At 38.6% G+C, this 17,252-nt stretch overlaps 1 protein-coding gene across 2 annotated transcripts; it reads left to right on the forward strand.

The window, feature by feature from the left end:
• The first annotated feature begins 9,705 nt into the window (after positions 1-9,705).
• On the forward strand, positions 9,706-14,898 carry LOC146641260 (sodium-dependent phosphate transport protein 2B-like). 2 transcript variants are annotated; one of them, XM_085397739.1, is made up of 13 exons: positions 9,706-9,801; positions 10,203-10,254; positions 10,347-10,481; positions 10,575-10,703; positions 10,820-10,963; positions 11,191-11,302; positions 11,392-11,587; positions 11,671-11,766; positions 11,976-12,087; positions 12,552-12,719; positions 12,972-13,088; positions 13,171-13,295; positions 13,902-14,898. In XM_085397739.1, the coding sequence occupies exons 2-13, from the start codon at positions 10,209-10,211 to the stop codon at positions 14,448-14,450; spliced, it is 1,929 nt and encodes a 642-aa protein (XP_085253865.1). In that variant the 5' UTR covers positions 9,706-9,801; positions 10,203-10,208; the 3' UTR covers positions 14,451-14,898. The 2 variants fall into 2 exon arrangements, with proteins under 2 accessions (XP_085253865.1, XP_085253866.1); XM_085397740.1 differs by having other exon boundaries at positions 9,758-9,801; positions 10,207-10,254.
• The last annotated feature ends 2,354 nt before the right edge of the window (positions 14,899-17,252 follow it).

Here is a 17,252-nt window from a genome sequence, read left to right on the forward strand (position 1 = left end):
AAACGAGAAAGGGTGGAGGCAACATAAAGTGGGACACGAAACCACACTGAGTAACACCAACCATGAGAAAAAACATCTTTTAAACTTAGGCAGTAAAAAAAAGGCAAAAACTTAAAAGTAATAGGCAAGGAAGCATATGGGCAACACACAGGTAACTAGATACACAAGTTTATTTATATGGAGCACATTTAAGCACAACAATCAGTGAAACAATTAGGAAACACTGGGGGAAAACAAAATCACAAAACAGCAAGACAACATAGTTAAAAGAATAATTAAAACATAATTACAAAACACAACCAACTGTTAAAACAGTTACAGAACTTTTTTATCTAAATTTCTTAATATTATCCAGCTAAGACTAAGCCAGTTTTGCCCAGGCCTCACAGCACCTCCTCCAGGTTTGACAGAACACATGAAAAGGATACTTCTTGTCCTTCTCACTTTGATCTCATGTTTCCATAAAGCCTTTTCTGGCTTCTATGGAGCTATTATCTTGTAATGTAGCCTTTGTGACTCTTAACTTGTCGCAGACATTTATGAATTGTGATAAACCTGAAGTAGATGCCACAGAGTGTTTATCTTCACAGCTCGAAAACAACCTTCAGCTGTTTCAGCATCTGCATTCACATCTAAATATTAAATACTAATATTAAATACACTTAAAAGTACATCTAACGTGTGTAGTTCAGCTGTTATGCTGCAGATGATAAACTTTTAATTAAATTAAACGTTTTAATTAATTTCCCGATTGTATTTTTTATAGTGTGTATTTAAGTTACACGAATAAAACGTGTCTCTAAAAATAAGCTTCTTCACAAAACAAGTGCACTTCTATAGAGCGCATACTTGTGTTTCTACCGCAGGACTGTTGTTGATCGAGTGCACACAGAGCAGAAAACAAGTAAACACTTATTAACCCTCACTTCAAATTCATACAGTGAGCTCAGCCTTAAACAAACACTGTGTTAACTGTGTGAGACCAAACATTAAGGCTTCCAGGTTTGCTTTTAACCATGACACCAAGGCCAACCTTTTGGCATTTATATGTCCCCATCTACTGGTACACGTGTGAACTTCATTTCATAGAAGCTCCATCCTGGGGACAGAAAAGAAGAAAAGAGGATTAGGACAGATTGTGCATTGACTCCTGAGGGGGGAGACCTGTAGACACAATGTGAAAATATTTCATCGCTGCATGTTATTCAGCTAAAAGTGTGTGTAGTTTTAAAAAGGTGGCTAAAGTGCAAATACAACACAATGTATCACTCTAAATTTTCTCCAACAGTAAATGTTTGTGTTGCGTATAAAGTTTTTATGGTTCATATTATGAAAGCGGCCCCTTTCTCATGGATGTCACATAGCATAATGTCAGCTTGATTCATATTCATTTATTTATATTGCATGTGAGAAATTAATGAAATGTGAGACAACTAAGTCCTGTGAGATAGACACTGCATACAAAACAAAAGCAATTAAAGCTCTTTCTTCAATTTTTCATGTTTAGCAAACAAAACTCAATTTTAAGGAGACTTAATAAAGGTTTGCACAGGGTTTTTTTTTTATATATCAATATGAAGCTCAATAATACATCTCATCATAGAAACTCAGTCATTTTAAATCTAAAAGGTAATTCATAATATAAAAGCATCATACTGTAAGCTAACAGGCCAACAAGTGTTGCTAACTAAGTAGCGGCTGCAACCAACCAATGCCCAACACCACATACACTATACCAAGTAACATACATCAGAGAGTAATTAATGTTTCTACAGAGGCTGCTCCATCAGACACAATGGAAATTTGCACACAGCCTCTGATAGGTCCATTTTAAGATGCCTTGTATCCATCAGTCTCAGTCCACACTATGGCCATGTGGAGGCAGCAGGGTCTCACTCAAGTCAGTGCAAACACAGTGGCGTTAGGCTACTTTCTTTCTATTAAGGATTAACTGCAGTTTTATGTAAGATGTGAGGGGGTTTTCCTTTATTTCAGCAGCTCCAGACACCAAATGTTGCTCTCTATCTCAAGCAAACAGAGGCTTTCCATGCTGCAAAAGGTCAGTGTGAATGATGTTATTATGATGATCAGTCTTCCAATAAGCCAATTTAAATACAACTTTAGTGTTTGAACTTTTAAAGAGTCCCTCTGGAGTAGTAAGAAACCTTTAGATAGACACCAACCATCCATCACACTGTTGCTTTGGTTATAACCTTGACAGTTGCTCAGGTTTACCACCCTCAGAGATTCAACCAGTCAGGACAAATTCTAACAACAGTGTTTTATTGTTTTATAGATTGCAGTTTACTCACGGTTAGTACTTGAGGGCGGCCCTCCTTGGCCATAACGAGAGGGCAAGCTATTTGACCCCCTGTGGACTGTGCCAGCATGGCAGATAGACGGAATCAACTCAACAGCTCTTCGGGCAATCATTGACTTTGATACCATGACCATTCTCATAAAGAAAAGTATTTAAGATGTGTTATACAAGGTGTAAGAAAATATTATATACCAACTTGTAAAGGGATAATATTTTGAGATAAATTTTTTTAAAAGGTAAAAAACATATATATATATATATATATATATATATATATATATATATATATATATATATATATATATATATATATATATATATATATATATATATATATATATATATATATATATTCGGAATCGATGTAGCGGTTCCGAATGACAGCAATATCAGGAAGAAGGAACACGAGAAGCTGGAGAAATACCAAGGGCTCAGAGAAGAGCTCGAGAGGATGTGGAGGGTGAAGGTAACGGTGGTCCCCGTGGTAATCGGAGCACTAGGTGCGGTGACTCCCAAGCTAGGCGAGTGGCTCCAGCAGATCCCGGGAATAACATCGGAGATCTCTGTCCAGAAGAGCGCAGTCCTGGGAACAGCTAAGATACTGCGCAGGACCCTCAAGCTCCCAGGCCTCTGGTAGAGGACCCGAGCTTGAAGGATAAACCGCCCGCAGGGGCGTGCTGGGTGTTTTTTTTTTTTTTTTTATATATATATATATATATATATAAATTTTCCCCCATATATACACATATTTGCAGACATGACCACAAAGTATTATATTAGTATGTGGGTGGAGGAACGATCAAAGCAGAAGTCCAAAGTTTAAAGGAGAGTCTCAGCTGATTTTTCTATCATATGTGGGTCTGTTATAGTCACAAGGGGAGAACGTACCGCATCAAACCCAATGGGTTAGTCAATAAATAACCAGGCACACTGGAAATATATGGCTACTTCATGAGGCAACTTCATATATGACAACATGCTTTGGATCCTCAGTCTCGCGCATCACATGGATAGTACTAATTAGAGTGTACACTGTGGTCTGAGCAGAAACACAGTTAGAGCCAATCAAATAATATTACTGCTCATAACTGCACAGAAGCTAAGCCTCCAGGCGCAGAGAACCATGCACAATCATCAGAGAGATAAACAGATATTTAATCAATAGTCACCTCAGGATAAAGTGCCCCACCAGTTTTTATGTCTTTTATCTAGAAAATAATTAAAGCAGATACGAATTACTCCATTTGAAATGTAGCAAAGGAATATTTGATGGAATAATGAAAATGTGTTGGTGATTTACTACCTATACAGCCGGCAATAACAACACAAAGAAAATATTTGTCATGTGATAAGTTCAAAATAAGATTTAAGGTTCATTTGTTCAGGTTCAGTGGTGCAGTGGTGCAGTGGTCTCGTGACGGCACATCCACCGGCTGGCTGGAGGCTTTTCTGTGTGGTGTTTGTGTGTTTTCTCTGTGTCCTCTTTGGGTTCTGTCCAGATACTCAGAACTTCCTCCCAAAGACATGTATGTTAACTGGACTTTGGGTGTGGATGAGTGGCTGTCTCACTATGTTGGCTCTGTGATAGACTTGTGACCTGTCCAGTTGCACTGTTGGACCTACGACAGATTAATAAGAGAATGGATGAGTTGTTCAGGTTCAAGGTGCATCTGATGACTGGTATAGAAAAATAAAGTAGCTAACTACTTTCACATGTTAGTTTAATGGCTATACGATATTATACACAAACTTTGTTCACTTTTAAACATGGAGCTGTTTCTTCTGCATATTTTATTGCATTAAATTGTCTGTGAAATTAAAAAATTATTTTTTGTTTATTATTTATCTGATCTTTTTTCTTTATTTTCATTATTATTTCATTAAACCTGTTACTGTATACCACGCAATGGCTTCATAAGGCACACTGTAACTCTTCAATCAGTCAGACTTTATTTGTTTACCACTTTTTTGCAGTTTAGTGTGGTTCAAAGGGCTTTACAGAGGACCGATGAGAAGCTGATAATGTGAAAGAGTCAGATGTAATAAAACAGAACCAAAATACAAGTATAAGTATATTAAAATCAATTTAAAAATGGTTATAGAGTAAAATAAACCAAAACACCCTGTAAGATCACTAAGATGTCAAATAATGAGAAGCTACACAAACTCAGTAATGTAGATTAAAGACAGAATGTTGCTTTGTTAACACGTTTTGCATGCTTGCTTGACTATTTTCAGCTCTCAGAGCAGCTTTGATTTATTTCAAAATTTTGTTTGCTCATTTGCGTTTTCTTTATTTGCTAAGAGTTTCATATCATGCAGTGTGATATTAGTAGTATTTGTGATTTGTATCTCAGCCTCCAGTGTCACATCATATTTTCTTTGCAGGTTTGCATGGAAGTAAGCGTTTCTTTTGTGGGTATTTCACTATTAATAGTCTTAATTTGTCAGTGCACTTGTTTGGCTGAACACTGTGTACCCAATACTGCCTGCAGCTGCAATCATCTTATTGGTTGTGCAGTAATCAAGTAGTACAGTATAGTGATTGATTGTAGGCTATGGGCTGTTTTTTGGAGCTACAAGATACAGGGTCAGGTGTTTTTAAACTATTAAAGGAAGCAAATGAAAACACAAGAAAATAGAAAAAATAGTTTTTTGATTATTATAAATTTTTGTAATTGTGTTTGTAATTTTGATAGGTGCATTCTTTTGGTTATCATAAAAATTGCAGTTATGTTTTTTTAAAGCACCCTATATGTGCTTGGAAATGCTTTTGAGAATGTTACAAACAGTCCTGCTAGAAATTACTGATTACTCTCTCTCTCTCTCTCCATATGTGTGTGTGTGTGTATATATATATATATATATATATATATATATATATATATATATATATATATATATATGTGTGTGTGTGTGTGTGTGTGTGTGTGTGTGTGTGTGTGTGTGTGTGTGTGTGTGTGTGTGTTTTATTTCACGAAATATTACTTTTGTATTTGTTGTAAAGTATGGGGTTCATGTATTTCTTTTGAAACATGCAATGATAAAACCATCAAACCTTATATTGGTTCATTAAACAAGAGTCGTTCAACAAGATTTCATTTTGTTCTACATACATTTTTAACCTGTGTAGGATAAATTCAAACAAATTTGGCTCTACTTACTACTACTCTACTACTACTTAAATAAAAGGCTTGAATTTAATTAAAAGAGAAAAAACTGAGCTGATGTAATCTAATTAAATTTAACTAACAAATGAATGGGTTTATTGTACGTGACGTCAACCAACACATTTTTTTTCCACAGTACATTTAAAACTTTTTAAAAGTGCAGAAGACGAGCTAGACACACTGTTAAACAGGTGCTGCCAAACATCTAAAGGGATCCAAATCTAGATGGAAAAATAACCAGTAACCAAACTGGATTTTACGAATAAGGAACTCTTAAGGGAACCTTTGAAATCCATTTTCATGGAGTAAAGTTCAGTCTCAAAAGAAAACACAATCACCTAAGACAAAGAAGCCTGTCCAAAATCTACCAGAAAATCAGCAACTGCTCCTGGATTTTCCATGTTAAAATCTAAACCAACAATAACAAGATGGGCAATAATTACAATCAACTCAGTGAACCCTTTTTTTTATAAGCTAGGTAGTTATTATTTTATTGCATGGTGGGAGTAACTGTAACATGATTGTTGGTTAATCATTTGCTTATATTCACACCAGTTATTATAATGCAGTGCATCGTTAAAATCCTATCTCTGCGTATCTCTCACTATAATCTCAGACTAATGTAGTGACCAATAAAGACAGGCAGGTAAAAGACTGTGTGTGTGTGTGTGTGTGTGTGTGTGTGTGTGTGTGTGTGTGTGTGTGTGTGTGTGTGTGTGTGTGTGTGTGTGTGTGTTATCTAAGAAGCTGTAAACCTGTGCGTGGCTGAGTGGGTGGCATGAGCGTATGAGTGTGTGCAGACAAATGCTTGGGCTTCTTTGAAGATTGTGGAGATAATGCATGCAACTACAGTTATATTTAATATTACTTGTTTTAAGTTCTGTTTATGTTACAAGTACAGTTGCGATCAGTCGCTGTTGGTTTAAACTGAAATAAGATCAGTGTGTTACAACCCGTAATCCTTTACAGTTTTTTACAGTCGCTAACAAGCGTTTGTCCAAACAGTTGTCACATTTACAAAACTCTAAACACAATTAGCACAGGATTGGTCTGTTGTGGCCATACCATTCACACATTTCATGTCGTGTTCACCCAATATGCAGTCAGTGAACACATTTCCACAATGCTTACATTTTCTTAACAGACAAGTTATACCTCCCAACAAAACTATGGACTGTTCTTGTAGTATCTACGAATGTTAACACACAACATCCCACAATAGCAAAAACAATATTCCAAACCGTAGATACAGTATAAAAACCTCTGCCCCTGCAATGATATCAGTACAAAAACAATATCAATATCAAAAATATATCTCAGCTGTAAACAAACAAACAATTGAATAATTGACACACAGCTGATTTATGTTGGGTAAATTGGGCCAACCACACCTTCTTCCATTCTGGCTTAGACTCAGTGGGGTTCATAAGGCAAGACCTTGAGGAGTGATGTTTTTGGAAACAAAAAAAAGACAAACACTGTAATGTATGGTCGAGGAGGAGTAAGAGCAAGGGGCCCAGAGAGAAGAGCAGGCCCAAGGAGAGGGCAAGGTATAGGTGTAAGAATGCGTGGTGGTGGCATTCCAAGGGCTGCAAGAACAGTAGTCAGTGATGAAATCCGTGCCACTATCATTGACCATGTAATCAACCATGGTCTTTCACTAAGAGAGGCTGGTGAAAGAGTGCAGCCCAATTTGAGGCGGTCAACGGTTGCCTCCATTATACGCACCTTTCAACAAACCAACAGGTAAGTATTGCATTTTACATGGATTGTTCCTATTCTCACTTGACATGTCAATATGGTCATACAGTAATGCATATGTTGAATTGTCTGTCTTTCTAAAGAATGCAACGTCTTCCACCCTCTGGGGGAAGAGGAAAGCTCCTCAGTAATGATCAGGAGCTTGCCATTGTGGAAATGGTTACTGCAAATAATGCAATAAAACTGCGTGAAATACAAACCAGAATTGTGGCGGACCATGAGATATTCGACAATATCGATAGAATCAGCCTCACAACCATTTCGCGGACATTGTCCAAACATAGAGTGCGGATGAAGCAGCTCTACACTGTTCCCTTTGAGAGGAACAGTGAGAGGGTCAAGGAGCTACGACGACAATATGTCCAGGTACAGTGTATATTCAATCCAATGTCCAGTTCTATAAGCTTTGCACTTTGCAAGTAGGTAACCTACACAATACTAGGTTACAGTACAGTATGGTATACAGTACTAACATGACTTACATAAACTTTGTTTCAGAGAGTTATGGAATTGGAGGCCAACCAGGCCCCTCATGAATTCATATACATCGATGAGGCAGGATTCAATCTGGCCAAAAGGCATCGACGTGGACGGAATGTAATTGGAAAAAGGGCCACAGTTGATGTGCCAGGACAGAGAGGGGCAAACATTACCATGTGTGCAGCAATTGCAAATGCAGGATTACTCCTTCACAAATGTCAGGTTGGACCCTATAATACAGAGCGCTTGCTTGCCTTTCTCAATGATCTCCACCAGCGCCTGGTTCCAGAGCAGGGTCAGGAGGGTGAAAACATGAGGACCTTTGTAATTACCTGGGACAATGTGGCTTTCCATCACTCGCAAGCAATAACAACATGGTTTGAAGTCCACCCAAGACTGGTGAGTCTCTTCCTTCCACCCTATTCACCTTTCCTCAACCCCATAGAGGAGTTCTTTTCTGCATGGCGGTGGAAGGTTTATGACCATCAGCCACATGACCAGATGTCCCTCCTTGAAGCCATGGATGCTGGCTCCAGGGACATCACAGTTGACGATTGCCAAGGGTGGATCCGACATACCAGGCGGTTTTATCCCAGGTGCATCGACTTGGCTGACATCAGATGTGATGTTGATGAAAACATGTGGCCTAACCCTGAAGATCGCAGAGATTAGATGCAACTTTTTTGCCTTTTTTTAGCCCCCCTCCCCCCCTTTTTATCTTGGCTTTTTGCTGTTGTTTTTTTGTTCAGAATGCTCTTGTGTGTTTCATGGATATTTTGTTCACTGTAAGCAATACTGTAAAACTTTCTCTGTCCTATCATACCGTGTTTCTACTGTACCTCCTGTGGTAAACAGTAAAGAAAGAAAAACTTGTTTGCTTTTTACTGGAATGCTTTTGAATGTGAACATTACTGTACATGTGGACATACAGTTACCAACCAAGACATTTCTGGTGTCAATATGGTGGATTGCATGTTTCGCATGCAAATACCTGTGACACTGAAACATAAAAGTCTATGCAGTTTTTGTAATGTCAATAATAGCCAGTATTTTGAAACCTGGTGTACTTTGATTGACTGCATGTACCTTGTGAAGTGAAAACAAGTGTTATTCTTTGACAGACTAATTTCATTTTGAGTCAGATTTATAGTGTTTTTGTACAGTTAGTGTGTGCAGAGAAAGATGTGTTCTAATTTTGAAATGAGGAGTTAGTATATATTTAACAAAGTGTATTTTTGGGAAGGATATTATCCATTTGGCCAATTGTGTTTTGTAGGTGTGAGTCTGTGTTAAGAGTTTAGAAAAAGTATCTGAAGTATGGGTAGGCGCTTGTTAGCGATTGAAAAAAACTGTAATATAGTGAAATATTTAACGACACAGTGCATGACATCGTGGAAAGACCAGGGGATCAACACGATGATTAATTTTCACATAAATAATTGGTTTATCTGAAGAATGATGAAACCACCTAATGTTAAAATAAATTATCAAAAAGACAAAATTCCAGGTGGATTTATTTGAAACTTAACTTGGTTTTATTGCCATATGAGAAGAATTGCCATTTCATGCCACCAGGGGGAGCATGTTTGAGTTCGTTACACCTGTACCCCAGCCCACAGACTGAAGACAGGTGGAAACATTTTGTTTGTTTGTTTGTTTGCGTGTTTGTTTTGCTATAAGTTCAGTAGACGGTTAATAGTAGACATTGTCAAAAACATAAGGTCATAAAAAAAAACTTTCTTTAGAAAGACGAGTCAAAAATAGACAAATTAACACCAAAAAAAATCCATCTTTCCCCCGTTGAAAACCGTGAAATGTGTCAGTCTTAGTTTTTAGTCCCTCAGAAATTCAAGTCATGTCTAACTGGGTTTATCTGCCCCCGCCTGCAGATGCAGCATGCCTGCTGCACATGTGTGCGTGATCTTTGAACTGTCAGCAGCGGGTGTGCGGGTGTGCGCTCTGCGCGGCGCTATAAAAGCAGCACTCAGCCTCGGAGTGAGCAACAGGTAACTCAGGTGAAGCCTCCTGCTCCCCTCTCACAGATCTGGACACAAAGGCGCTCCGCTGCAGGTGCGTACACCGGCTGCCATCGTTATCTTTCTCGGCAGGACCGAGGCCACCTGAAATCTTGAGGATATTTGCGAGAAATAGCTGGAGGATTCAGTGGCTTGCGTTAAAAATATCCGCTATTTGGACAGATGTTATTGCTGATTGTCTTTCACGGGTGTAACAGTGCTACCACTATTGTGTTTCTTTGTTGTCTTAATTATGATCAACTGCTGAGCAGATACAGATGTGGTAAAGCTAGAATTTCATCTTGGATTACGCTGACTATTGCACAGCTGCTTAGTGGACAGAGTAAAAAGTGTGATAGATTGCTTTTGGGGGATAGCCATTTTATTTTTGAAAAGGTGAATAATACAGACTAACACTAAAACTATTGAAACTCTTGCCTTCTTTCTGTTTCTCAGATAGTCATGGCTCCTAGACCAGAAGTAGAGGGAGATAACTCCTCCTCTATCGGTATGTCCTTTTCTTGTGGATATTTTTGACCTCCTCAAACTGTTATTGCAACTTTAGTTTCTCACAATTTCCCCCCGCAATCTCTCTCTTAGATGAGAAGTCTCTGTCTAAAGAAGAGCATCTCCCACCGGCTTACTCCACTCTGGTCCTGGTGAAGGAGAATGAGGAGGCTGCGGAGGATCCCTGGGATCTCCCAGAGCTGAAAGACACTGGGGTCAAGTGGTCAGGTAAGGCAGCACGCTTTTGCGACTGCTCTATACAGCGTGGATCTCTTCACAATGCCAGACTGATTCAGTGCTTTGTGTCTTTTTTGCTAACAGATCTAGACACAAAGGGGAAGATTTTAAGAGTGTTAACCGGTATTCTGAAGCTGGTTCTGCTGCTTGGACTTCTCTACATGTTTATTTGCTCACTTGATGTTCTCAGCTCTGCTTTCCAGCTAGTGGGAGGTAAAACAAACAAACAAACAAACAAATAAATAAGCAAACAAAAACAAACCACTTCCAGGTTATGTAATGTGCATGGAGAGCTGTATTTTTACCTCAGTGTGTGCGTGTGTGTACAGGCCGAGCCGCTGGTGACATCTTCAAAAACAGTGAGGTGCTAACTAACCCTGTGGCTGGGCTGGTGATCGGGGTTTTAGTCACAGTGTTGGTGCAGAGCTCCAGCACTTCCTCCTCTATCGTGGTCAGCATGGTCGCCTCTGGACGTAAGTAGAAATACATGGAAGAGGCATGTGCACACATTTTACAGTCCGGTATACTCAAACAAATGTGTCGTAAACTCACAATAGAACCTCAAGGTGACAGTTTCAAAAATGCTTATTCTGAGAAACAATCTAAATGTTTAATGTGTGATATTTATATCTTAAAATACTAACAGTGACTGCAGTGTTAGTTTATTACACGTGAATGAAATGTCGATTATCTTTTTCAGTACTGGAAGTTAAAATGGCAGTGCCAATCATTATGGGAGCCAACATCGGAACATCTGTCACCAACACTATTGTGGCTATGATGCAGGCAGGAGATCGGAATGAGTTCCGCAGGTAAACGACAGCATGCAAACATAGAGATATTACACTAACTCTACAAACCGTTTCTAGCAGATGTTAGACCGAGTGTTCTTGTTTTTCAGGGCATTTGCTGGTGCTACAGTCCACGACTTCTTCAACTGGCTTTCTGTCCTGATTCTTCTGCCGCTGGAAGCTGCCACAGGCGTTCTGTACAAAGTCACCAAACTCATCATCGATTCTTTTCATCTCGAGTCCGGAGAAGACGCCCCCGAACTGCTCAAGGTCATCACAGACCCTCTGACAAAATCCATCATCCAGGTAACTATAAGACCGGGCCATGTTATCAGTATCAAGTATGATTGCCATTTTTAAAAATTAAAAAAAACTGTTTCTTCTCTTAGCTCGACAAATCTGTTATCTCTGCAATTGCCACTGATGACAAGGTTGGCATGAACAAGAGTCTGATAAAAAAATGGTGCAAAACAGAGACCAACACGGTAAGAAATCAACAAGACCTATTTACAAAACTAGTATTTACAGCTGTAAAAACACACATAAAGCTGTGGTTAGATCAGGTTTTCTCTTGATGACTAATGTTGCCTTGTGTTAGCTCATAAAGAGGTTGAATAAGATTACGCCGTACAGCTACAGTAGCCACTGCGTCGAGGCTTGCTTTTGTTCTTATACTTTCTGCTTTCTCTTTCAGACTTTCTGGAATGTGACAGTGAACACCTGCCCACCAGGTGGCATCTGCTGGGAGGAAGGAAACCAGACTTGGACCCAGATGAATGAGACTTTTACCAATTACATAAAGAGATGTGAGCATACATCCATGCCATTTCTGAAGGGGGAAAAAGAAAATTTACAAAGCAATTAGGATTACCTGATCTGCTAAAGCTCGGTGAAATATGAGAGAGCCATTCGGCCACATCAACCTCTTTAGACCAGATTCTCCGAAGCTGAGACAATGACCACCTTTGAGACGTTACAGTGACTCAGCAAATACTCTCCCTTGACCCGTCTACCTCCTCAATAGGTCCATTCATGTTGTTTGGCTGAAGTGTCACATGACCATAAAATGGATCACTTCTTCAAAGCATGCTGTTTCCAATTAAATGAAATGGTTTGATGCTTGAAGAGGTTTTTGTTTAGAAAGGTTTTTGTCTACATTTACATAAAATCATAAACTTATGTAGCTTGTTTCTCAATTCTTAGTGTTTACAAGAGCTCGGTTTTACCAGAGTTTACTCTAAATGTCTGTCTCTTTCACCATCCTTTGCAGGTAATCACATCTTTGCCAATACGACCTTGTCAGAGTTGGCCGTGGGCCTCATTCTGCTGGCTGGGTCTTTGTTCGTCCTCTGCACCTGTCTCATCCTCATCGTCAAGCTGCTCAACTCCATGTTGAAGGGCCAGGTGGCTGTGCTGATCAAGAAGGTGCTCAACACAGGTACAAAACCAGCAACGAGCCTTTTGCATGTGATGTTCAGCCTGTTTGATAGTCAGCACATCTGCTTCTGTGGTGATGCTTGATGAGCGACACAGGCACAGCCTTCCTGTTGCTTCTGGCTCACGTTCAGGTCGAGCGGTCCTGTTGTGTGATGGAAAAAGCTCAGACACATTTACTATTAAGAATGAAATGCTTGTTTTCTCTGGTCATGTAGATATAATGTTCACATCATGTGTTTCTTTTTGATGGCAGACCTACCCTTCCCCTTCACCTTTCTCATGGGCTATGTTGCAATTTTGGTGGGAGCCGGGATGACCTTCCTGGTTCAGAGTAGCTCTGTCTTCACCTCAGCTATAACTCCTCTTGTTGGTAAGCCATTATGACGCCAGTTTTTTTGTTTGTCTTTTTTAATTGTCACCAGATCTTATATTTTGTTTATCTTTTTTGTCAGGTATCGGTGTTATTAGCCTTGAGCGAGCATATCCTCTGACGCTGGGGTCAAATATTGGTACAACAACAACATCTATACTTGCTGCTATGGCTAGCCCTGGAGAAACACTAGAAAACTCTCTGCAGGTAAGAAACAATTAAAAACTGTTCTCATATGCCTGCTTACAGCTATGCTAGGTGATGCTCATTGGTCAGTTGGTTCAGACTATAGACTGTTTATAAAAGGATGTTGCCACAAAGATGTCACTCAGTGGTTTGTGGAGTTTAGCTAGCAAACCCAGTTTGCCCAATTCACCAAGAATCACTCACCAGGTCTAAAGAAACTGTCAGACCTTCACAGCAGTCTGTGTTATTAGACAGGCTTTAAGCCTTAAACAAGTTAAATGTGTGAGATGTGATAAAATACAGAAATAGCCTAGTGCTTACTATGAAGGGGGAATTATCCACCGTTATAGAAAATGCAGTGTTTGGCACTACTCTGTCAGCACCACTTACACGACAACATTTTTGGTTTTCAGCGAGACAAAATTATTTTGATGCATTTGCACAAATATTCCAGCTTTCCAAGTGATGCATTACAATAACTTTAATCCCTTTAAGCATATATTTATCAAAAACAAAACGAAATCTTTTTAAAGGAAAATCCATTTATTATATCCATCCTTTATTTTTTATTTGAAATCACACAGTGGTTGTCTTGTTTAAATCCAATCTTTCTATGCTTTTTTCTAGATTGCACTTTGCCATTTCTTCTTCAACATCTTTGGCATTGCACTGTGGTACCCGATCCCTTTCATGCGGTTGCCCATCAGGTTGGCAAGAGGGCTAGGGAACAAAACTGCCAAATATCGCTGGTTTGCTATCATCTACCTGATTTTGGTCTTCTTGGTTTTCCCCCTGACTGTCTTTGGTCTGTCAATGGCTGGCTGGAAAGTACTGGTCGGCGTCGGTGTGCCTTTCGTTGCTTTAATTATCTTTGTGATCGTTATCAATGTGATGCAATCTCGCTGCCGACGCTTCTTGCCCAAGTTCCTCCGTACCTGGGACTTTTTACCCCGGCCCCTGCATTCGATGGCCCCGTGGGATAGCATCATTACCTCAGCTTCAAGCTTTTGTTGCAAACACTGCTGCTGCTGCTGCAAATGCTGCAAGTGCTGCAAGAAAAATGAGGAGGAGGAAGCGATTGAGACGAGCAGGAAGCCAAGTCTGGAGATGTACGATAACCCAGCCATGTCTAAAGATGAGGACACAAAGGAGGCCACTAAAGGAACACAATTTTAGTGTATTTAAGTTTAATTTGTATCTATATGCAAAACTAAATGCAATAATGTATTTATGATACACTTGTAATTGTTCATCACTTCTCAGGTTGTGATATATTATTGATTCCCTTTTAATGGGCGATACACTGAGCATTGTAGTGAACACTGGTGGAGAATATGAACAGAAGTGTTGCACATATTATGAACTGACTGTTGTTGGCCATGTGATGTTTAGTTTTATGATGTTTTTTAGTAAAACATCATAAGATTTACTGCTGGTAATATGTTAATTATGGATGGTTGTGAATGTTATGAGTTATTTTTTTTTATTTCATAAGACACGTTGAAAGAGCCTTAAGTTGTTTTTTTTTTCAACATTTCAAATACAGATGTTTATTGTAGCATTTCAAATGTATCGTTATTAGCAAATTTTATGTTATCCCTCAGTATTTAAGACTCTGAAATATTTGTAAATAAAAAATTGCTATTTTTAAACGGCACTGTTGTCATTATGTTCATCTTGTTATCTCACTGACATCACACAGTCTTATAGTCACTGATATATGTATCAACTCATCTGATATTCAGCTCACTCTTGTGCAACATGTACATTCAAGGGTACTAAATATAAGAAAACACATTTTCAAGTGCATAATTGTCACTTTTGATTTAGTTTCATCACTCATGTTGATAACATACCCAGAATTCCAAGTTATTTATAGACTATAAATAGATAAAAATGTCCCATCCCTAGTTAGGGATGGGACATTTTTATCTATTTGCAGGACAGTCATGTTTTATGAGAGATCACAGGATTCATTGTAAGGTTGCAAAAAAAAAAGTTGTCCTGTAGCTGGGTTTCATATCTGATGATCCTTAGAACAACAAGTGTGTGAAAGAGGAACTTCTCTCAAAACAAGCAAAGTTTAGCTTCTGTACAGTCACAGTACAGCTTGATTTGATTTGTTTCAAATGTCAAGAAAAAAAAGTGTTGACTGTCTCTGAAGAAAATGTCCTGTAAGCTGGAGTCATGAGTTCTAAAGTAGCGTTAATAAAGTATCAGTTTATCTAAGATTTAGATGAAGATTGGATTAATTAAGGCCTAGGACAGCCAATAGTGGCTCTGCCTGTGCTGTAGTCCACTGATCTTATGAACCCAATCAAAGTACCTGCTCCTCCCTCACAACCGCCCACACCTGATTATTGCCTGTCCTCTATTTATGACATCCAGGAGTACCAGAAGACTTAAAGTACAGAGCATTCAGATCAAAAGGAGACTTTAATCCTGCATTTTATGGTTTTATATATTACTAAATCATTACTAGTACACATGAGATATCATGTCAGATATATCAGCCTCTGTATTTTCAACTTTTAAAACTTTCAATAGTTGTGAGCATTTATAATTTCTGACATTTAGCTTGGTACACGTCATCCATTTGTCAGCTTTAATGAGCGTCTGGTGTTTTTGTCACATTACAGTTAAACATTAGGATGATTTAGTGAGCGCGCTGGTGACATAAACATATAATTAAGTCCAGATATTTCATCTATTTGTGTCAACAAGTGCCTCACTGCTCTTTGAGAAACAGACACACCAGGAGCCGAAGAATGAGCGCAGTCAGATACAACGTGTGTGTGAGCCAAGTTTTGTTGCTGGCAGCTTTTCTGTTATCAGTATTAGATTCTGGAGATCAGGTAAAGTGTAGCACATTTTAATCTTTAGTTCTCTGGATTATTGCCCCGTTTATTGCTGTTACACATGTTTTAGGTATAGCTGCCCAGTTCAAAAATAAAAGCTGGAGAGCACTTTAAACTGACCCTTAAAAACAATGATAAAATAAATAGCACTGCATGAGAGTGTAAATATGAATACTGAAGTGTTATGTGGAACAGATGGTACTTACAAAAGCCACTGAGATTATAAAGGTTTATGAGCTGTGAGATATATTCAGTTTTACAGTAGTTATTAATATTAGGATCCAAATCAAGTTGCTTCACAAACGTTCACACACAAACACAGTCAGCAATCTCAGTGCGGCTCAGGAATGTTTACAAAGGGTCTGCATGGGTAACATATTCCAGCCGCTTCAGCACCACATGACTTTCTCCAATATGACATCATTCAGAAGGCATTATCTTTGATTAGCATGCACTGAACATATTCAAATGTTCATTAAACTTACAAAGAAGTATGTTTATGATTTGGTCATGATGAATTTGAACAATCTTAAAAACCGCTCTGAAGACTGAGTTAAGAAAATAACACTTTTACGACCTGGAAAGTTAACAAAGGTAAATATTCAGTAGTTTGAGAGATATCTCTCTAGGACTGCATTCCTAACAAGCAGTAAAGTGACTTATTAACATTCAAGGTCATCATTATGCTATAAACTCATTTAGCACTTGGCAACTCAAGGGATTGGCTGAGGACAATAAAATGTGTTTCTAGGACTACCCAGACTTTCTATATAAATTGACTCGTAGAAAAAGTATATTTCTAATAACTTGACATCACTTGGGTTTTTAATTCCTAAACAAATGATATTTAACTTGACAACAAAACTGGACAATGAGTGACCAATGATGAGACATCCTATTTTGGTGAGTAGCAGACATGGATCAATTTTCATTTGCAACCACAATATGAATGTAATACTAGAAATTTACTTTTAGTTTACTTTTAGTTCTGCCTTATCTGCTACGACTCAGATCCACATGTCTTGGTTTTGAGTGTTAACCTCTGCCAAGTATTGATCCTATTCCTGTGTTAAGTTAATAAGCTCACTCAGAAGACGATACTGGGAATCATTCTTCTGTG

The sequence above is a fragment of the Rhamphochromis longiceps genome, linkage group LG23 (assembly GCF_057381845.1).
Source record: "Rhamphochromis longiceps isolate RC_006_pf linkage group LG23, R_longiceps_female_GT1.1, whole genome shotgun sequence".
Lineage (NCBI taxonomy): Eukaryota > Metazoa > Chordata > Actinopteri > Cichliformes > Cichlidae > Rhamphochromis > Rhamphochromis longiceps.

Coding starts and splice junctions, on each gene's coding strand:
- LOC146641260 (XM_085397739.1), top strand. CDS start 10,209: ATGGCTCCTAGACCAGAAGTAGAGGGAGATAACTCCTCCTCTATCG. Junction 11,767..11,975: donor GCAAAACAGAGACCAACACG/GTAAGAAATCAA, acceptor TTTCTCTTTCAG/ACTTTCTGGAATGTGACAGT. Junction 13,089..13,170: donor AGCTATAACTCCTCTTGTTG/GTAAGCCATTAT, acceptor CTTTTTTGTCAG/GTATCGGTGTTATTAGCCTT.